This window comes from Aquarana catesbeiana, linkage group LG04, assembly GCF_042186555.1.
Source record: "Aquarana catesbeiana isolate 2022-GZ linkage group LG04, ASM4218655v1, whole genome shotgun sequence".
NCBI classification, from domain to species: domain Eukaryota; kingdom Metazoa; phylum Chordata; class Amphibia; order Anura; family Ranidae; genus Aquarana; species Aquarana catesbeiana.
In genome coordinates this window covers 512129790-512151742 of record NC_133327.1, presented here as the reverse complement: position 1 = coordinate 512151742, position 21953 = coordinate 512129790, and the positions used below count along the sequence as shown (strand labels likewise).

General features: G+C 46.8%; 2 protein-coding genes across 2 annotated transcripts; one reads left to right on the top strand and one right to left on the bottom strand.

The window, feature by feature from the left end:
• Positions 1 to 1817: 1817 nt before the first annotated feature.
• On the bottom strand, positions 1818 to 13468 carry LOC141140491 (zinc finger BED domain-containing protein 4-like). Its single transcript, XM_073627736.1, has 5 exons — positions 8978 to 13468; positions 5884 to 5987; positions 4172 to 4290; positions 2268 to 2359; positions 1818 to 2169 (listed from the first exon to the last, which is right to left on the bottom strand). The coding sequence occupies exon 1, from the start codon at positions 13385 to 13387 to the stop codon at positions 10280 to 10282; it is 3108 nt and encodes a 1035-aa protein (XP_073483837.1). The 5' UTR covers positions 13388 to 13468; the 3' UTR covers positions 1818 to 2169; positions 2268 to 2359; positions 4172 to 4290; positions 5884 to 5987; positions 8978 to 10279.
• Positions 13469 to 14530: 1062 nt separating this feature from the next.
• On the top strand, positions 14531 to 21824 carry LOC141141275 (uncharacterized). The gene is made up of 2 exons (XM_073628953.1): positions 14531 to 15491; positions 21820 to 21824. Exons 1-2 carry the CDS (start codon positions 14531 to 14533, stop codon positions 21822 to 21824), a joined length of 966 nt encoding a protein of 321 aa, XP_073485054.1.
• Positions 21825 to 21953: the final 129 nt, after the last annotated feature.

Here is a 21953-nt window from a genome sequence, read left to right as displayed (position 1 = left end):
TACTGAATGATTCGTAATTCTGTCTAATTTTATTTGATTCGAAATTCGTAATTTTGTGTCATTTTTGTTTATTCTATTCGGTACGCTTCTCGTAATTTAGTAATTGTTACTTTTGTGGGATTGCCTTATGCTTTCTTTCCCGTTGATTCGTAGTTTTGTAACATTGTTTTGTTTTTGTTGATTCGAGTCTACTAGCGTGCTTCGAATGGATTCGTACATTCGTAAATACATCGCGGTCATTAGTAATCTCGTATTTTAGTTTCGTTTTCATTTTCAACACGCGGCTAGCCAGCTAATTATCCTCCGCCCCTGTACACCATTTTGAGAGGGTGTACTGTGCATTGGTAGGGTGAGGTGTGGGAGCTGGGAGGAGCAGAGAGAAGAGAGTGAGATCGTTGTTTTGGTAGTTGTTTTTGTGTGGTTTGGTAGTTGTTGTTGCAATTACTATTAGAATGTCTGGGAGTGAGAATGGACGTGTGAGTCGTCTAGTGAGTGAGAATGTTGGTGTTAGTGAGTGTGTTGGTATGAGAGTTTTTGCTGTGACTGCGAGTGGAGGGGAGCGGAGGAGTGGAGTAGGGGACTCAGGGGAGAGGAGTGGAGGGGAGCGGAGGAGTGGAGGAGGGGACTCAGGGGAGAGGAATGGAGGGGAGCAGAGGAGTGGAGGGGAGCGGAGGAGTGGAGGAGGGGACTCATGGCAGAGGAGGCGTGAAGGGGAGAGGAGGCGTGTAGGGGAGGAGAGGCGTGGAGGGGAGGGGAGGCGTGGAGGGGAGGGGCGAGGCGGGGAAGAGAGGTGTGGAGGGGAGGAGAGAAGAGGAGGGGATGGGAGGCGTAGAGGGAAAAGGAGGCGTGGAGGGGAGAAGAGGCGTGGAGGGGAGAGGTGTAGAGGGGAGGAGAGGCGTATAGGGGAGAGTATTGTTGAGGAGAGGAGGAGTGGAGGGGAGGAGAGGCATGGAGGGGAGAGTATTGTTGGGGAGAGGAGGAGTGGAGGGGAGAGGCATGGAGGTGAACGGAGGCCTGTAGTGGAGCCAAGGCCTGGAAGAGAGTGTGGAGGTGGAGTGGAGCGGAAGCATGGCCAAAAACGGAGACATGTGTCCCCCACTACATCAGAGAGTGCGGACTCAGACATGCAGCAACCCCACCAAAGCAAGCGACAAAGATCAAGGGGGCCTATATTTACCCAAGAGGAGAATGCTGCATTGGTTGCTGCAGTCCTAAGAGAAAAAGTGACACTCTTCTGCCAAACCGTGCCAACATCCGAGAAAGCAGCAGGCTGGGGACGAGTCCGGGACTCCGTGAATGTGGTCTCCAAGTATCGCAGGCACACCACTGGCGTCAGACACAGGTAATTATTCCAATAATCTTTCACACTGGGGCGGTGGGGACGTCGGCGGTAAAACAGCGCTATTTTTAGCGCTGCTTTACCGTCGTTATTGCAGCGGTATTCGGCCGCCAGCAGTGCGGTTTTAACCGAAAAAGGGTTAAAACCGCTCGTATAGCGCGGCTATAGACGCGGTATTGCCGCGGTATTGGCGCAGTATAGCCGCGCTGTCCCATTGATTTCAATGGGCAGGAGCGGTGAAGGAGCGGTGAATACACCGCTCCTTCACCGCTCCAAAGTTGCGGCTTGCAGGAGTTTTTTTCTTCTCCTGCCAGCGCACCGCTTCAGTGTGAAAGCCCGACAGCAGCGGCTGTTTCGGGTCGGTTTGCAGGCGGTATTTTTAGCGCAATAACGCCTGCAAACCGCCCCAGTGTGAAAGGGCTCTTAGAACACACATTTGTAAAAAATACACAGTGTAATAGTCAATAAAAATTAACAGTTCTACTTTACAAAACTATTTATTTGGCACAGCCACATACAGAAGAGAACATTAACATACATGGAAATATTGTAACATAAAAAACCATCACTGTGTGAAACGACAGGTTGCTTTTCAAAAAAATAAATCAGTTTGGTTTCTATTTTATGTAACTAATAATGTTTATTTTTCATGTGCAGATTCTATGATTGTCGGGCAGCAGTCATCAAAAAGCTGAAGAAGCGTCTACGGGGAGAGCATATTAGGGGAAAGCCTGTTGAGTTACGTGAGTGGGAGGTAAAGCTGAAAGATGGCCTTGGCCTTCTGGCAGAGGATGTCCCTGGAGTCAGCAGCAGGGGTCCACATCAAAGAGCTGTTGGTGAGTAAAAAGAAATATATCATTATATATTGCTGTTATATGGTTGTTTCAAGCTCACTATTATTTTTTATGACTATGCATGTGAAACTTACGTTTTTCTTTACATACATGTTTTCCAGATCGAGAAACATCATCTGTAGAGCGATCAGCTCCAAGTCCATCCCATCGACATTCTGGTGAGTACCTAACACAAAGACAAAGGATGTATAATTAATGATAAACTTCTATTTAAAGTGGTGTTCCATCCTAAAAAAAAAAAGTCATGATTGTGCCTAAAAAAAAAAATAAAAAAAAACATTTGGATATTTTTTTTTTACTTACCTCTAAATGCCTGTTGCTAGGGGGTCCCTCGTAATCTGCCTCTTCCAGTGCCTGGGCTGGTGACATCACTTCCCCCTCGGCACAGGAAGGGCTCAGCTCTGCTCCCTCCCTCCTGTCAATCATCTGGGACCCATTACAGGTCCCAGGTGACTGAGCGGCCAATCACGGCGCGCGGCGCCGCTCGCGCATGCGCAGTGGGTGCCAGGCAGTGAAGCCACAGCCCGGCGCCCACAGTTGCAATGCCGGCGCCACTGAACGGAGGGGGAGACGAGTGGGGCTTCGATCCCCCGCATCGCTGGACCCAGGGACAGGTAAGTGTCCAATTAAAAGTCAGCAGCTGCAGTATTTGTAGCTGCTGACTTTTAATTTTTTTTTTTGACTGGCCCTCCTCTTTAACATTTAAAGCAGGCATCACTAAATGGCGGACTGTGGGCCAGATGTGGACCAAGTCACTGTGCCACTTGGAACGCCACAATCCAGCCATTTAGGTGACGGTTCTGTCTGCCTCCCTCTGCCGCTGTCACTATCGCAGAAATGCTGAAAATAACTTCACAAGTTAAACAGCAGGTGATTGGTTGCTATGCGGCCCTAGCAACCAATCAACTGCTGGTTAACTTCAGCAGCACCTCCTGCTCCCACCCATTATTCAGTGCTGCTGTGTCTCCGGCTCTGTGTGCCCAAATAAGGTAGGATGGGGCAGCGCTGCAGGGGGGATGTGAAAGTGTCAAAGGTGCAGAGGCTGTGTAATGTGATGGGGGCCAAATATGCAGGGGGCTGTGTAATGTGAAGGGGGCCAGAGGTGCCGAGGCTGTGATGTGAAGGAGGGTCGAGTTGCAGGGGGGTTAGGATGCAAAGGGGGAGGGCAGAGGACACAGGTGTACTCAGGTGCTATGAAGGTGGGGGAGAAGATACCATTGTGAAGGGTGTTCAGATCAGAACACTACTGTCATGGGGAAACTAAAACAATCATGGGATTGTGTAATAAAAGAGGGGGGTGTACTATAAAAGGGCAGGCTATTCACCAAAATGTTAATTGGTCAATTTGCCAAGAAATATATCATCTCATCTGTTTTAACACATCATCAACTTCAGATTAGATTAGATTTTAACATTTCCAGTGCAAATTAAATCGGTAGTAAACCACGGAAGAAAAAAAAAACACCTGCAAGACAATAGCATAATGTGCTAGTATGCATCGCATACTAGCACATTATAAAATAAACGAGGCCCCAGCAGCCCAACCTGGCCAGCGCTATGACACGTTGCCTCGCCTTCTCTTCCGGGCATCGACGCTGTGTGTGGCTGGAGGCGCTATGGGGTCTCTCCCACGCATGTGTGTGGGAGTCCAGTTTCCAGCGAGGTGCTTTGATTTTTCTGAACCGTCCGGCGTCCGCCGGCCCTTCAGAGCGCATGCACCGCCACTGACGTCAGCGGCTGCATCCGAGGTGGATATTTCCTAAACCGTACAGGTTTAGGGGATATTCATATTACCTACAGGTAAGCTTTATTATAGGATTACCTGTAGGTAAAAAAATGACAAAGTGGGGGTATGCAATCCACTTTAATTCACCTCAGTGCATTTTTTTACGCTTTGATTATAAAATATGTTGTTGTCGTCCAACATATACCAGGCAAAAATAATAAATAAAGCTGTTGACTTTATCTTGAACATTACCTTGACTCTTGTCTTTTCTTCCGTCTTTAACAGAAAGCCCGATCCGTATCCCGGACTCTCCAGAAGCATCAACTGGCAGGAAGCAGCGGACCATTACGCCTCAGGGTAAGTAGTGGAATCTGGAAAGAAACAGGACACACCATCATCATCATTCATCTATGTCCATGATATTATATACACACAGGCATTATCATCTAATACACATTATTATTATTAAGGTCCATTTTCAAATTCATATGACACCTCATACCTTCAGAACACGACTGTGAAGGGGAAACTGTGAAGTGAAGGGGGGGAACTGAGGATACTGAAGTAAGCATGGGATTGTGTAATAAAAGAGGGGGGTATAGTATATGTAAACAAAACATTCATTGTTCAATTTGTTCAATTTGCCAAAAAATATAACATCTGTTTTAACACATTAGCAACTTTAGATTTGATTTTACAGTTCCAGTGCAAATTAAAGCGGCTTTAAACCACAGAAGAAAAAAAAAAGAAACTTGCAAGACAATGGCATAATGTGCTAGTATGCATTGCATAATAATAGCACATTATGAATTTCTATGAAATACCTTAGAACGAGGCCCCTGCAGGCCGACCCGGTCAGCGCTGAGCGGGCTGACACGTTGCCTCACCGTCTCTTCCGCGGTCGCGGGCTCCGGCGCTTCTGAGTGGCCGGAGCTGCAATGAGGTCTCTCCCACGCATGTGCGTGGGAGTCCTTTTACTGGTGAAGAGGTTTGATTTTTCTGCAGGGTCCAGCGGACCTTCAGAGCACATGCACCACCGCTGGCCTCAGCGGCTGCATCTGAGGAGGATATCTCCTAAATAATATTCATTTTACGTACCGGTAAGCCTTATCACCTGTAGTGTTAAAATGACAAAGTAGGGTATACAATCCACTTTAATTCACCTCAGTGCACTTTTTTGTGAGTACAGACAGAGTATTAGCTCGAAGCCCAAACATAAAAAAAACAACGTAGTGCTAGCATGATTAGGAGCATAGGGAAGCCGGGCAAGTCGGGATAAAAACATGTTGTCAGACAACATGGGGCTGCAGGGGATTGGGCAGACAGCGTGGAGGAGGGACTGCAAAAAGCCAGGAGTGTGGGGGAGACAAGGTGAAACCAGACATCCTAGGAGTACACGAGGAGGAGAAGCATTCCTGCCCGCCCTCCCTCCCTACATCGGCTTGGTTCCTTCTATGCTTACTTTTTTGTTGTATTGGTTGTTTTTGTTTATTTTACAGGGTACGTTCGGTTGGGTCTTTGGAGGTATTTTAAAATAACTTGCTGTGCTCAGATGATTGGGACCCATCTAAGGTATGGGTCCCCGGTGGAATGCCAGTTATGGTGGATTAACTGGTAGTTACAATGGTGTATCTGCAGAATGTGGTTCGTCCTCCGAGTCGGTGCAGAGCGGTAGGGAGGGACCATGGAAGTAGTTTACACAGATACAAGGGAAACATTTTTGATACTTTGCCTCCAAAGGATCGTCAACCAAAAGAAAACAGACATTTTACTTCGATCTTTGTGTCAGTATATTTTTGGGCAATTACAGTTGGGCCAATAAGTTAGGAATACAGTAATTTATGACACAAGGAGTCAGGATACATCTGGGGTACCTTTTATTTATAATGCTTTGATGTTGTAGTACAACTTATAACAGGCAAAAATAAATAGCGCTGTTGACTTAACTTTATCTGGAACATTACCTTGACTCTTTTCTTCCATCTTTAACAGAAAGCCCCAGCCATATCCCTCCAGCGTCATCTGGCAGAAAACAGCGGCCCAATACTCCTCAGGGTAAGTACACAAGCTGCCAATATAAAGAAACAGGACACACCATAATCATCTACACATTACACACAGTCATTATTATCCCCTTCCCGCCGAGCGTACGCAGATGTGCAGCCTAGACTTTCAGGGGTTATACCGGGAAGATGCCCGCAGCTGCAGGCATCATCCCGTTACTGTTTTGTAGAGCGGGCGATCGGCTTTCCAAGTATAACAACCGATGCGGCTAAAAGCTGCTCGGCTGTTATACCGGAGGAGCGAGAGGGGACTCCCCCCCCCCCTCCCGCCGCCTCCTGCTGCTCTTACCAGGCCTCCCGATCCACCGGAAGGCCGATCACCAATCCGCCATCTCGGCTACTGCCGGCTGCTGACAGTCTGGAACGAAGCAGAGAGCGGCTTCATTCCATTCTTCTAATTGTAAATGCGGAAGCGACGTCATGACCTCACTTCCCGTCTACTCGGTTGCCAGTGGCGCCTGTTTTAAAAAAAATATACAGTATTCAGAATTGCCCAAAATGGCGATCTGAATACTGTGAAGTGCAAAGGAGGGATCGGGGGTCTAAAAGACCCCCGATCCCTCCATAAAGAGTACCTGTCACCACCTATTACTGTCACAAGGGATGTTTACATCCCTTGTGACAGCAATAAAAGTCATCCAAAAATTTAAAGCGCCCCTGTCCCCGCGAGCTCGCTCACTAAAAAACGCATACGGAAGTTGCGCCCGCACATGTTAATGGTGGTTAAATCGCACATGTGAGGTATCGCCGCGATCGTCACAGCGAGATAAATAACTCTAGCATTAGGCCTCCTCTGTAACTCTAACCTGGTAACCGTAAAAAAAAATTAAAGAGTCGCCTATAGAGATTTTTAGGTACCGTAGTTTGTCACCATTCCACGAGTGCGTGCAATTAAAAAGCGTGACATGTTTGGTATTTATTTACTCGGCATAACATCATCTTTCACATTATACCAAAAAATTGGGCTAACTTTACTGTTTTTTTCTTTTTTAAATTCATGAAAGTGTCCCTTTTACCAAAAAAATGTTGTGTTAAACACCGCTGCACAAATACCGTGTGATAACAAATATTGCAACAATCACCATTTTATCCTCTAGATTCTCTGCAAAAAAATATATATAATGTTTGGAGGCTCTAAGTAATTTTATAGCAAAAAAATACGGACTTTAACTTGTAAACACCAAATGTCAAAAATAGGCTTAGTCATGAAAGGGTTAACATATAAAAGATATTACCATCCATTTTCATACACACAACTCATACTTCAATCACTTCTCCATGAAATCATACAGTGAAGTGTTGTGTTTTAAAGTAGTAAACAATGAAGTGGATTTACACAAAATTACAGTGCAAAATGTGGTGCAGCTCTGTAGAGAAATCAATCAGCTTCCAGATTTTTTTGGGAAAGCCTAATTAAACAAGCTAAAGTTAGAAGCTGATTGGTTTCTGCATAGCTTCACCAGAGTTAGCACTGTGTCCAGTGTTAGTAAATCAACCCTAATGTTTGTATGTGTAACCTAGAATTGTTTATGAATGCTATCGTCAACATTTGCTATCTCTTCTATTTTAGATCAACAAGACCAGCCAGAGGGGAGAGCGCAGTGCAGTCCGCACTCGCCTGTCCTTATTTTGGAGGGTATAGAGCTGCAGAATGAGCCAGAATTGAGACCTGCTATGTCACAGACTCCTGCCTTCTCCCCATGGCCAGAGGAGGAGGTCAGGGGCCAAAGTTCAGGCATGCTGCTGCCACCATGTACTGCTGCTCCCAGTGTGCATGTACTGCAGTCGCCACCTCCTGTCCGGGTGCCAACTGCACCGGGCTTAACTGCACAAATTGAGAGGCTCCTTAGTGAAGTGAGGAGATTGACAACTGAAAATCGAAGGCAGTCACGGGACATGAGAAGGCTTACCCGGACCATACATCTCATAGGCAGACAGCAAATGGACCATTTTGAATTGTTGTTGAGCCGGGTAAACCAACAGCACAACCAGGCAATGGAGCATTTGAGACTCTCATTGATGGAAGCAATTTCCAGGCACAATGCTCCATTGCCTGGGAGCTCGTCTGTTAGTACAGAAAGCAGCAGAGAACCCTCTCCTTCTGAAAACTGAGGGTTAGTTCTTCCTCTGCCCCAGGACCCAAAGCAGCTCAGTTCACCGTTTTGTTTAGAGTTGTATATATATATATATATATATATATATATATATATATATATATATGTATACGTTTTAACATACATGTTATTTTTCTACGTTTGTTTGTGCAAATAAATGCAAATAATTTTTGCCAAATAAAAGCATACTCTAATGCCTTTATTTTGATTATTATGTGATATTTTACACTTTATTACATATCTGGTTGCTTATTGCTTGATAATAACACACATGCTATCACACATGGTAATCATCAACTTAAAAAGAACATCTTTGCCAGTTGTCACCAACAACTTAATTTAGATTTAGCTAGGTATTATACTGGCTCGCTGACCTTACTATTCTCTTTTTATTTCCGCATCATTATATGTTCTAGTTCAAAGTTGCAGTAACAGAAATGGAAAAAGTATCAGTAATGAATACTAATACTATTTCCATTTCTGCTACAGAAACTTTGGACTACAACATATAATGATCTGGAAAAGTGTATAAGTGTTCAGTATACAGCTTTCTTGATTTTAGGTTTGAAATGAACATGCATGCATCACTTGAGATTCCCTCTATGTAGGGATGCACTGATACCGATATTGGATACGAGCAATTTTTGATCTGTATTCGTCAATAACAAATGACTGCCAATCAAGAATCTGGGAGGCCTGGCTTCCTGATAAACTGTGAAGCTGGCGTCACACTCAGTACCTGGATGCACCTGAATGGTCTTTGGTATTGAAAACGAGTACAGAGAAATAATTACTAGTATCCAATACTGCTATTGTGCATCCCTACATACATGTTTGCCGTTATTTTTACATCCTAAAAGATGTGTATGGTTAATGCGTACCTGTGAAGTCTTCAACTTGTATGTGTCTGTCATGATGAAGTCTCATCCACTCATTCCAGTGGTACTTACACTACATTGGCAAATAAAACAAGAGTTACATAAATGAATGGAAATCAATGATGGATGGGGGAGTATGTGGGCAGTTGAGCAACTCACCTATTTCTGACTCACGGCAACGCGATAACAGTCTTTCCTTCCTTGTTGTGGATGATGACTTTCCAGAGTGCCAACTTACAAGTGCCATGTTGCCAACAATGTGGCCTGGAAATTGCATGAATATCTTGGTGAACTGGATATATTAGCAGCAAAAAACTTTTTGCCACGATGTAGGTGCCATTAGAGGGTTGAACGAAAACATTTTGGTGGTGGGGGTATAGGAGACTCGTAGGACCATTGTAGGCCTTCATTTTCATGTGTCTGTATGTATATTAGCATAGCAGCAGACTCAGTATCACCACTATTTCCACCACCAGTACTACAAGTATAGGAGTGAGCAAGCAACAGCCAGGTTGGCAAGATGCATAACACAACAACCAAAACTACAACATTTTTAACTTAATAAATACAAATCCAGCAGCTTGAGCCAGTTTTGACACCTGTCAAGGTAGTGAAACCCCGAGAGAAGGCAATCCTCCAAGGTGCTGTTTGCACTCATGCATGGTCTGTGCTTTCCTGATATATTGCATGACCATGTGCGCAGTCGCACTGCCAAACGGTTTGCCTTTCCCCTTCATGGTGTTGCTTATACCAAACTTAAAGGGAATGCGTTTGTGTTCCAGTGTCCTAAGTATTGGAGATTTGAGAAGAAGGCAAGGGGAGTGGAAACAACAGGAGTTAGGAGGACTTTTAGCAGGTAAGTTTCACGAACTGAATGTTTTAAAGTTTTAATTTATATGTACAAAAGATACAGCTGTCCCATTTATTTTTTATGATACTAAATGACACAGTTGTCTCAAAAGGACAACTATTTAAGTTAGACTACCAGATCAGTAGCTAACCTTGGACAGGAAAATGGCAGGGCAGGAGGTATGAGGTGGGACTTAGTAGGGGATCATTCCATGCCAAATCATCACAAACCAAATGGAACTTTGTTTTCAACCTGACCATCTCAGTTGTTCATTATATTTTTGATAGGATGGTATAGGGTCAGACATGGAGTAACTAACTACCATATTTAAGCCCTCACATAAATGGTCAGGATGGGATATCTGATGATTTCTGGCATGGAATGAGGACCTTAGGGGAGACGTGGGACTCGGTCAGGTGGTGAATTCGAAATTATGTTAACATGGATGAGTTTTTTTATTCAGCATCAAACTCAAGAGCAGGGTAACCAAGCTTTGGCAGGTTGACTTTTAAAAAAGCCATTTGCTCTAAGAGCTGGGGGAGCAATTGTGAGCGCTGAGGGCATAAAATATTTCCTGTTACAGAAAACACCCGCTCACTCTGGACCGTGGTTGAGGGACAGGAAAGAAGCTCCTGGGCTACCGAGGACAAAGCAGGCCACACACCCTTCTTCTCATCCCAAAAACTTAAGGGATCTGTACTGGGGGGCAAAGGAGGTTCTGCTAGGTAAGCCCTAACTATGTCACCAGCACTTTTTTCTTTTCTAGGGGGCTGTTTAGTGGGTCCCACAAAACTGTCAAGTGCCTCAGCCCAAAAGACTGATGCTCTGGAGGAGTGAGCACTGGCAGCAGTGCTGCTAGTATTAGCTAACAGAGTATCATCAGACATCTCCAGCTCATCTTCTTCTCCCTCCTCTAACTGTATTCCCATTTGCCTTTCCCTCTCACGTACCCTCTCTATCAATATATCCCGCCAGGTGGTGAGAGTATTTTTCCTGAGTGCTATTTTGCCTTTTATTCTGGGGTCACAAATTGTGGCTAACATGAACTCGGGGCGAGGGTCGATGAGCTCTTTTATGCGCCAACTGAGTTGCTCCTTCAGTCTCCTCAGAAGGGCATCAACTTCTGCAAGTATTTTGCCACCAGGCCATCTTTCCCTATTGGAAAGGAAGGAATCTATTTTATTAGAAAGGTGTGCAAAGAGGGGAACCACTTCTGCCAGGCTAGCACTCTCTTTGCTTAAATTGTCAGTGACATCCTCAAAAGGCCTGAGCACTGTGACAACTTGGTCAATCATGACCCAGTCCTCCCTGCCTAGTGGTCTGGCAATACCAATAAAATGTTCACATGACATTGCATGAATTGCCCTCTGTTGCTCGAGTATACGCTCTAGCATATGTAAGGTAGAGTTCCACCTCGTTCCAACATCCTGTTTGAGGCAGTGCTCCACGAGACCTGCCTTTCTCTGTTCCTGCCTGAGAAGGTGGCTATCCTTCACACTACGGTGGAAGTGACCAGCAATTTTCCGGCACGACTCTAAAAGTGCTGCTAACCTTCCACTGTTAGTATTATCATCAAGAGCACACCTAACAACTAGATGCAGGATGTGTGCACAGCAGCGCACACCAACAAACCTTCCATCACGGATAGCCTTTGTCATGTTAGCTCCACCATCACTGACAACAAATCCCATTTTGACGTTTGTGCCTGCCTGTTCCCCTAGCCACTTCCCTATCATTTTCTGAAGTGCATTTAGAATATTGTGTGATGTGTGCTGCTGATCCATCACCTCAGCATGGAGGAGGAAGGAGTGCAATCCTGTCTTGTGCACTGTGGCAGTGGCCACAGCGCTTGAGGTTTTTCTTGACCTTGGAGTTTTTTTTGGTGTTGGTTGTACATCTTGCGACACATTGGGCTGCCACCAATGGGCAGTCAAGGACAGGAAGGCATGCTGGCCACTTGTAGCACTCCATAAATCAGTTGTAAAGTGAACTGATTGGCCAGCAGCCTTCCCCAGCAAATCCTTCAAAACCCCAACACATGACCGGTACAGTGAGGGCACTACCATTCTACTGAATGTGGTGCGTGAAGGGACCTGATATTGTGGTGCCACAGCCTGCATCAGCTGCTTGAAGGGCTCCCCTTCCACAAAATTGAAAGAAGCCCCCCCAACAGCTATAAGTTGTCCGATGAGGCGCGTAATTTTACGGGATTGCTGTTTTGACATACCCCGGTAATGTACCCCTCCAAAATGTTCTATAGTGGGCTGTATGGATGTCTTTACCATTTTAGTATGATGACCTGCAGCTGCATAAGTAGCTGTGACTTTGACACTGCTGCTGGTAATGGTGGTGGTAGATGGGGGAGCCACACCCATTTCTTCCCTCAGCACCACTGGCCTGTGGTGGGTAAGCATGTGTTGCTTCATCCCAGCGTTCGTGAGATGACCCAACAGTCTCCCACGGCTTACTTCTCTGCCGCATAGTTTACATGCAGCTGTGCGGCCATCACCAACTGTCACGAAATGCTCCCAAATTTTTGAACGACGGGTGCTGCCACTGTGTGGTGAAGATTTTTTTGAGAGCGTTTCCTCTTCAGCTGCAGATGCTGAAGCAAGTTGCTTCATTTGGGTTGTAGCCTGGCCTGTGCACTCTGCTATGCTGCTGTGTTTTTGAGATAAAACGGGAGGTGGCCTCATGTCAGGGATAGTAAAGGAGGTTACTTGACCAACAGTTTTGCTGGCAGCTCTAATGTTAATGGGAGACTCAACCGGAACAGGAGAGACAGGTGCCACCGGTGCTGTTCTTTCAGGGGAATACAACAGTGGGGAATCACATTTAATATGGGAAGAATATTCTATCTCATCAATATTTGGTTCCTGATCGAGATTAAAAGGTAGGGTATAATCTGAATCTTCCACATTTATGAAGGAGGATTTATCACCATCAGATGTTGGAGGGTCCTGCTGAATTCCCGTTTCTATCGGATAGCTAATGGGAAATGTGCCTAAAAAATCGCCCTCATTACTTGTATGACCTGCAGATGTCATTTTTTTAGTGGTGATGGTGGTGCCAATGTGAGTGGTGGTGGTGGAACTATGAGCACGCAAAATGTCTTGCTCATATTCTATTATTTCACGTTTAGGCTGCTTAAATGGATCAGAATGAAAAGTATGTGTTGGTGGTACTGTCAGGCCTTTCCTGTAAAAAATACTTGGTGTCACCACATTTCCCAAAGTGCCCATAGCGGAGGTGGTGGTGACACAACTGGCACTAGTAATTGTGCAGGTTGTTTTTTGGGGAAGATCCTGAAAAAGGCGACGACATGCAATAGATGTAGATGATGACTGCTTCCTGGTCTCAGAGCAGGACCTCTTAGCCCTGCTAGTAGGGGATTTTGAACCTACAGTTTCCCTCTCTGACCTTTTCTGTTTGGAGGGTGGCCTTAGCACAGCACTACTGCTAGTCATAGTATGAGAGTTTGGCCTTTTGCAGCTGCTAGCTCTGCCTGAAAGCTGTGGATGAGGCACTGAAGCAGGACAGGAAAGCTGCTCCTGCTGCTTCATTTGCCTCCCCTTTGAAAAGTCACAACTGTGAGACCTAACAACACGACTACTGGAACTTTGTGTAGTACTGGTGGTGGAAGTACGACTGTTTGGGCCTGGCAATACAGATTCTGACATACATGACACAGACAATGGTGGTACAAGGTACTCACAGGTGCTGGTAGTGGTTGTTGTTGCTGTGTCACTGCTGCGGCTGGTAACAGGAGGTGGAACCTCATGTTGAGAGCTTGAATCCATCTTGAAAAAAGACTGGACTCTCTTGTCTTCTGCTGCTTCTCAAATGTCTCCCCTCCTCTGCTCAATCTCCCTTTCTCACTCAGTTACCACCAGGCAGGCATGTGCAGTAAAGTTTTACCCCTAATCCAACCTCCAGCACAAAAAAAAGCAGCTGATTGGACTGTAAATTACTCCATGCCAGTAATCCAGCCCCCAAGGAATCAAGTGATTGGCTAAAAGAACTGTATCCGGAATAACGAATGAATTCACACTGAAATTGAAATTCGTATGAATTGTGCAACTCTCGGACATTCGGATGAATTCGTAAGTATTCGAATGCGTCTGTATTTTGCAACTTTCGGATGCATTCGTAAGCATTCGACTTCGTCTGTATTTGCAACTTTCGGACATTCGAGTGCATTCGAATTTTCGTTCAAAGCGATTACGAATGCATTAGGCCGCGTTAAAGCATTAACGAATTATGCCGAAAACAACGACTATTTATGGTAGAATTTAGTTCGGATTCGGTTTTATTCGTAATTGCTTTGTTCGGATATTCGAATGCTTCCGAATGTCCGAAATTTGTTATATTCGGACGAATTTTGATTCGTTACGAAACGAATTGCACAAGCCTAGTTGAGAACCACTTGCATCTATCCAAGCTAATTGGTCCTTGTGGGGTACCCTCTGCTCGGCCTGGTAGGATTGTTGATTAAATTCAGCTTCACCTACTTGCTGCTATTGGGTTAGAGGCTTAGCCCCCACAGGGAACGAGATTGTGGTCTTCCTTCCTCCCCCATTCCGCATTACTACCTCCGGGCAGTAGATGCTAGAGCCTTTGTAAAGGCTACAAAAAGAGCGAAGACGTCGAGGAACCAGAAGGAAGCCGCCCAATTAACACCTGAAGCGACAGCCAACTCCTCGACGATGGGGAAGAGCGTCAAGAAGACCAGCAAGGAGAAGAAGAACCCTGTTCCTGCCACTTCCTCCGAGCCCGGGAATGCCGCTGCCTCAACCCCCACCTCTATCCTGGCCGGCACCAGCCGACCAGGACCAGCCAAGCCAGACCAGCCTGCAGACGGGCTCCCAGCACTGGAGCCTTGGATGAAGCAGACGGTCGTGCAGCAGCTGAAGGAGGTGGACGGAAGAGTCCCTGACATGACCCCGGAGAGCTTCGGAAAGAAGATGATTCTGGAACAGGGGTTCAGTAAAGTGGAGACGCTTTCTGTGCAGGCCTTCACAAGAGGTATATTCTTTATAACTTTTGTGTCATTTCAGGTCTGCAGAAGATACTGGGAGATGGTGAAGACCAGTGGCCCTGAATCTCCTTTCCGGAAGTTCACTGCGAACTGTCCCATAACACGGGACGAAAAGCGGGTGACAGTGGCCATGAGGAACCCCCATACCAGTGGAAAGGACATAGCCACCTACCTCCAGAGGTTCTGCACCGTGGTGAAGGACCCGATCCAAATCTTCGATGCCAATGGCTTCTGGATAGGTAAGTGGTCTGTGCTCTGCAAACTGAGGAAAGACCCTTCGGGGGACATCCAGCACCTGCAGCCTTTCTTCTTCCTGGGATCATCCACAGGAATCCTTTTCTACCCCGGCATACCCTACAACTGTAACAGGTGTGGGCAGCCAGGACACATAGGTAAGGATTGTACAGAGCTTGCTTGCAGGTTCTGTAGGGTTACAGGCCATGAGACCAAGGACTGTCCGAGGTCCAAAGCCTGCAACCTTTGCGGATTGGTAGAGCATGTCTTCAGACACTGCCCCCAGAGGACCCGGACCTACGCTGGAACCCTGATCCAGGGTAAGCCATCCTCCAGCACCGGGAGGAAGCTGCCAGAAAAACCAAAGAAAACAAAGGAACCTCGAAAGGCCACAGGTAAGTCCACTCCCGCCCCCCCTGCCCCACCCCGTCCCCCCGCCCCACCCCCTGCCTCCAGCACACCCCCACCCACCCCCTCTGTGCTGGAGGAACCCCTCCCCACCCCTCCCCCCGAACCTGTCCTCCCTGGAGGACTTCCCCACCCTTCCACCCCCCTCCACCCCCACCAGTGGCCCAAAAGGAAGCCGGAAATGGAAGCCAGAGAGCCCAACAGCTGAGGAACCCTCACCTCCACCAAACGCCCCACGGGGTCCAGCGCCAAAGCGATGGACCAGAGCAAGTAGTGGAGGACCTAGAGTCTGCAGGAGAGGAGGAGGAGATCATGGTCGACCCCGAGTATGACCTCCCCCCCAAGGTCAACATCAACCAACAGATGATGGTGGCTGTCCTCGAGGAGCTGGGCCTGGCCCAGAACACAGGACAGGCAGAAGAAGCAATGGAAGAGCCACCCCCCCTCCGGGGAGGTAAGTTCGGACCCTTGTTAACTAGACCCTCATACCCTTTTTCATTATGGCTGAGATCTCAATCTTTTCCATTAATGTGAGGAGTATCAAGGATACATCTAGAAGGCAAGCAGTTCTGACCTTTCTTTCTAGTCAGCAGAGTGATGTTTACATGCTTCAGGAGTGCGCCCTTCCTCCCTTGAGGAGGTACACTCATCTGTCCTCCCAGTGGACCCTTGGTCCCTCCTACTGGTCGGGGGGTGGCGATAGTAAGTCTGCAGGGGTAGCCATTCTGGTCAGGGGTGGGCGCTTCACGGTTGACTCTATCCATGAGCTAGTCTGTGGCCGTCTTTTGGTCATAGAAGGCTCGTGGGTGGAAGAGCCAGTTAGGCTCATCAACGTGTATGCCCCCCCCAGACAAAAATGCGCGGCTGGAACTTTTCCAGACCCTGTGGACCCAACTCGTCACCACCTGAACAGTAGTGATCGGCGGTGATTTTAACTGTCCGATCGAGGAGGATGAGCACAGCTCCAGTATATACGCAAAACTTGATGCTACTTCTAGGCTGCTCAAGGAGATGATCTCGGAGGCCTCCCTGCAGGACGCCGTGGGATCCATAGGGAAAGGGACTGTGAACTATTCATGGTGCCGACCCGATGGATCTGTGTGTTCCAGGATTGACTTCATGCTCACTTCAAGAACAGTCAAGCATCGTGAGTTCTCCACGATCCCCTGCTTTTTCTCTGACCACAGGGCTATTCACTTTCGGGGTGACCTGGGCGAGGGCTTTGCCCGCCGACCAGGTTCCTGGAAGCTGAGTAGCACCCTGCTGGAAAACGAGGAATTGATGGGGGAACTCCAGGAGGCCTATGTCACCTGGACGGAGGAAAAGAGATTCTTCAGAAGGGTAAGTGACTGGTGGGAGTTTGTGAAGGTTAAGCTGCGCAGCTTCTTTCAGGCAAGGGGACGCCAGCAAGTGTGTGCCAGGAGGAGGGAACTCAGCAGACTGCAGCGTCAGTTGCAGTCCCTGCAGGACTTTCATCACTGTGGCTGGAGGACACCAAGAAGAGCCTGAAAGGACACTTCGAGGAAGAATCCAGGCACATTGTCTTCCGTGCCAAGGTGGAGAATCTTGAGAAAGGTGAGAAGTGTAACTCTTTCTTTTTCAGGAAACTTCACTCAGGACACACACCCTTGTCAGAGCTGCGTGACGAGACCGGAACACTCCAGAAGGGGAAGAAGGCTGTGATGCAAGTGGTCAGCGACTACTACACCAACCTCTACTCCCCAAAAGAAACGGACACACAGGCGGCCGACAGGTTCCTGTCAGCTACCTCTAACCAAATTGATCCTGCAGGTTCATCAACCATCAACGCCCCCTTGGGGTTGGAGGAGCTGCACGTGGCCGCTAAATCCTTTAGGCGAGGCAGGACCCCGGGCTGCAATGGTCTCCCAGTTGAGCTCTATGTAGCACTGTGGGTTCTCGTGGGCCCGGACCTGCTCGAGCTGTTCAAGGAGATGGTGGTGGAAGGCACTGAGGGAGGGGATGATCACGATTTTGTATAAGCGGAAGTGAGAGAGATCGGATCTTAAAAATTGGCATCCGATCTCTCTTCTGAATGTGGACTACAAAATCCTCGCCAAGGTCCTGGTCAACAGGCTGAAATCTGTCATCGGACAGATCATCCACCCGGATCAGACTTGCGGCATTCCTGGTCGCAGGATTGCGGACAGCCTTGCGCTTGTCCAGGTCACGGTCCAGTACATTCATGGCCGCCGTGTGCACGCGGCCCTGGTCAGTCTTGACCAGGAGAAGACCTTTGACCGTGTCTCCCACGAGTTTATTTGCTGAGCTCTGCGCAGGTTTGGTCTTGGGGAAATGTTTTGTTCGTATGTGAATGTAATGTACAATGACATTTCTAGTTTGGTGCTGGTAAATGGCTGGAAAACTGACCCCTTTCCAATTTTGTCTGGGGTCAGACAAGGCTGCCCTCTCTCACCTCTTCTTTTTGTTTGCTGTATAGAGCTCTTCGCCCGAAGCATCAGACGGAACCCAGAGATCAGAGGGATCACCGCACCAGGATCGGACAGACGGGAGGTCAAGTGCTCACTCTACATAGACGACGTGACGGTGTTCTGTGCTGATCGGCGCTCCATCGTCACACTCTCCCAGACCTGTGAGGACTTCGGCTAAGCTTCAGGGGCAAAGGTCAACTGCGGGAAGTCAGAAGTCATGCTCTTCGGAAAGTGGTTCCTGCCTTCTTCTGTACCCATTCCTTTCAGCATCAAGACAGACTTCATCAAAATTCTTGGGGTCTGGTTTGGAGCTGAGGGTGCAGCCCTGATGTCCTGGGAGGAAAGACTGTCAAAGATGCGACAGAAGTTTGGACTTTGGAGCCTCAGAGAACTCACCATCGAAGGTAAAACACTGGTACTCCGCAGCAAGATTCTCCCTGTGTTGCAGTACCTCGCCCTGGCCCCCCGGGTTAACACCTGCAAGGCCATCACCAGGGCGGTGTTTCACTTCATCTGGAGCTCCAAAATGGACAGAGTGAAGCGGGTGGTTATGTTCAAGGAACCCCTCAAGGGTGGTAAGGGCGTGCCTGACATCGCTACTCTACTGAGGGTGTGCTTTGCTTGTAACTGCATCCGCAGGACATTGGTTGACAGAACTGTGGACTCTGGTGGTAACTCCATGTCCCGTTTTTTCCTCCTGAGTCTTTGGAGGACCCTTGGATGGGACAAATGGGACAGCTCTATCCCCTACAACTGGGACACCCCTTGGTACTACTTGGACACCTTCAAGTTTATTAAGGAGCTGGGGCTACATTGAGTGAAGCCTGACTTGTGGAAGCCAAAAACTATCCACAAGTTGATTAGAGCATCGGACATTGTTGAGACTGTTCCAGGCCTCCCTTCAGCCACTTGTAAAGTGGTCTGGAGGAATGTTTCTTCAAAGAGACTCACCAACAGGCACAAAGATCTGGCATGGATGGCAATCCAAGGGGGGTTGCCACTCAGGACATACATGCATGCCAGAAACCTGTGCAGATACAGGCACTGCCCCTTTTGCATCATCCAGGAGGAAACTGCTCTGCATGTTTTCTGGGAGTGCCCCTTTGCACAGGACCTGTTGAGGGCCCTGGAACCTGAACTCAAAGACTTTGTGCCACAGACTGCTATCACACACTTTGGTGTGTTGAATGGACTCTTCTGTGGAACTCATTCACAGGAGGACATTGACAGTGCCTGGCAGGTGCTGTGTTGCTTTAAGGACGCTTTGTGGTGCGCCAGAAAGCGCCTCATCCACCAGTGGTAGAGGATGTCCATCGAGGACTGTCGCAGACTGGTTTACAGTCTGCTCAGAGACTATCACTTGATGGACTTCAAGGAGGATGAGGAGGTCTGAAGATTTCCCCTCCCCCGTGTGTCCTTTGGCAGTTCAATAAAGCTTCGGGCCTGTGAACTCTTTTCTCCCTCCCCTACCCCACCTTTTCCACCCCCCCCCCCCACCCCCATCACACCCGTTGCCCATTTTGAATGTTACTAGACTGTATGACCTGACTTTTTGTAACATGTTGTTGAAGTAATGCTTTCAGGGTAATGCGGCGCCATGCATGATGTGATGTTTCGGGGTATTATTACTCGCACAACACATTAGGCATCATACCGCAGGATGAATGTAATTTATTTGTATGCCTGGCAATGTATTGTTATGTAGTGTATTTATGCGCTGCGTCGCAGTACAGATTGGAATGTACCCTGTTTAAGTATTTGTTTTTTGCATATTTTCTTGCAAAATAAAGTATACATTTTCAATCAAAAAACTTAAAATCTCTGTGTATTATATTTCCTTTACTGTAGTCCCTTTACTTTCTTTATGTGTAACTTAAATTATCTTTGTCCATTGGCCAAACTGTATTTGTAACATCACTATGCTATATTTGGTAATATCCTATTATTCTAATGTTTCTTTTCTGTATAAATAAATTAGATCTTTGTATTTTAACACCATTATCATTCCTTATTGATTTCATGGGTTATAGCTGTAACCGCATGGGTTGATTCATATATAGATAAAAGATTTTAATTACTTATGTTATGTATCATTAAGTGTATAAGTGAGGTAGGTAAAAATTGCCTTATTACTGGGTCCGCATAGGCCATCACTGGTGCTTCCACAAGGCTCCCCTTTAGTTGCTCAGAAGCCTTTTCTCACTTCACCGTCCATTGTTCCTGAATGAATTCACATAGCCTCCTCTGTAGATCCCCTTCCGCCTGTTTCTGCAAGAGTTCATTCAGCGGTTGAGCAATCTGTGAGAAGTTTCTCACAAATCTCCTATAATAGGAGCAGAATCAAAGAAACAATCTCAGATCAGTGACGGTGTTTGGGCGGGGCCACGAAGTAGCAGCCTCCAACTTCTGAGAGTCCGTAGCTATCCCCTCAGCTGAGACCACATGCCCAAAATATGTAACTGAGGTCTGGTAGAACTGACATTTTTCTAGCGACAATTTCAGCCCCTTTGTGTTTAACTGCTGGAAAACTTTCTCCAACTGAGCTTCATGCTCCTCCAACGTTCTGCCAAACACGATGATATCATCGAGGTACACTAGTGCCTCTACCAGATTCATATCACCCACAGTGTTCTCCATCAATCTCTGAAAAGTGGCGGGGGCCCCAGCTAATTCGGTTGTATTCGAAGAATCCTGGAGGGCTGATGAAGGTCATTTTTTCTCGGTCATCCGGTTGGATGGGTATCTGGTAGTATCCACTCTTCAGATCCAGCACACTGAACCACTTGGTCCCTGATAGACACTGCAGAGCCTCTTCTATAGGGGGGTTGTGTACTGGTCTGGGATAGTCCTTCGGTTCAAGGTTTGGTAGGCGATACACATCCGGATGGACCCATTCTTCTTCCTCACTACCACAATAGGGGAGGCATAAGGGCTCCTGGATTCCTTAATGACCCCTGACTTCTTCAGCTCAGCCAGCTGTTATTTAAGGTCCTCCAGATCACACAAAAGGATTTGCCTGGTCCTTTCGCAAAAAGGCTTATCTTCAGTTAAACTAATTAGATGTTGGGCGCTCCTGGCACAGCCCACATCAAAGTCTTTTTAGCCCTGGGCAACAGACGGGATGTTTCTGGAGAGGCTGTTGGTGGGCCATTTTCACTGAGGACAACCTATTTGCCCATTTTCTCACTGCACTGGTCCATGGTCTTTTATGCCATCTACGTCCCTACCCACCTCTCTGCCTGTAAGTGACGTCACCGCTTCACATAGATTTTCCACCTGCTGGGCCACAGTACACATGGTGTTTTTTTTGTTCTATCTGGGTTTCCAGACCTCAGCAAATTCTTTGGGTGTGATTGGGGATTTTCATCCCCTCATAACTCCTGGCCCCTTTTTTTTACCTCATATCAATTCTAAATTGACAGCAACTGTTAAGTGGATGGGATTTGCAAAGAACTCTACGTGACAGTGTCATTCCACCCTTTTTAAAATTATTGTGGATACTTCAATGTACATGCAAAATGACTATGATATATTGCATTCCCTGTGAAAATCCCTGATGAAGGGGACAACATTCACCTCTGAAACGTATTGGGTTAAGGAAGGCAAATTGCCTCTTTTTATATATATATATATATATATATATATATATATATATATATATATATATATCCTGTATCCACGGTTATGTGCAATATTTTACAAATGTTTTTCAATAAATATTCTCTATTCTTCTACTATTTCTTGTTTATGTGGTAGTGCCTTCAAAGTCCCACCCCTAGGGGGATTTTCTCTTTCACTTCTTTTTTCTTCCATGTTTCCCAGCATCTGGGTCTTTTCCAATGAGTCTTCTCTTTGTATTCCTTAGGGTAATAAATGTTTAATCTTCAAAATACAAAAGATTAAGGAGCTATCACAAAACAAACATTTCTCTCTAAAGAATACCCTCTAAACTAAGCTTTCTGTTCTGTAACACAACCACTCTGGAATAGGGTTCAGTCG

Excerpts from the sequence above, each read along its gene's own strand:
- LOC141140491 (XM_073627736.1), bottom strand. The coding sequence starts at position 13,387 with ATGAAGCAGCAGGAGCAGCTTTCCTGTCCTGCTTCAGTGCCTCATCCA.
- LOC141141275 (XM_073628953.1), top strand. The coding sequence starts at position 14,531 with ATGGGGAAGAGCGTCAAGAAGACCAGCAAGGAGAAGAAGAACCCTGTT.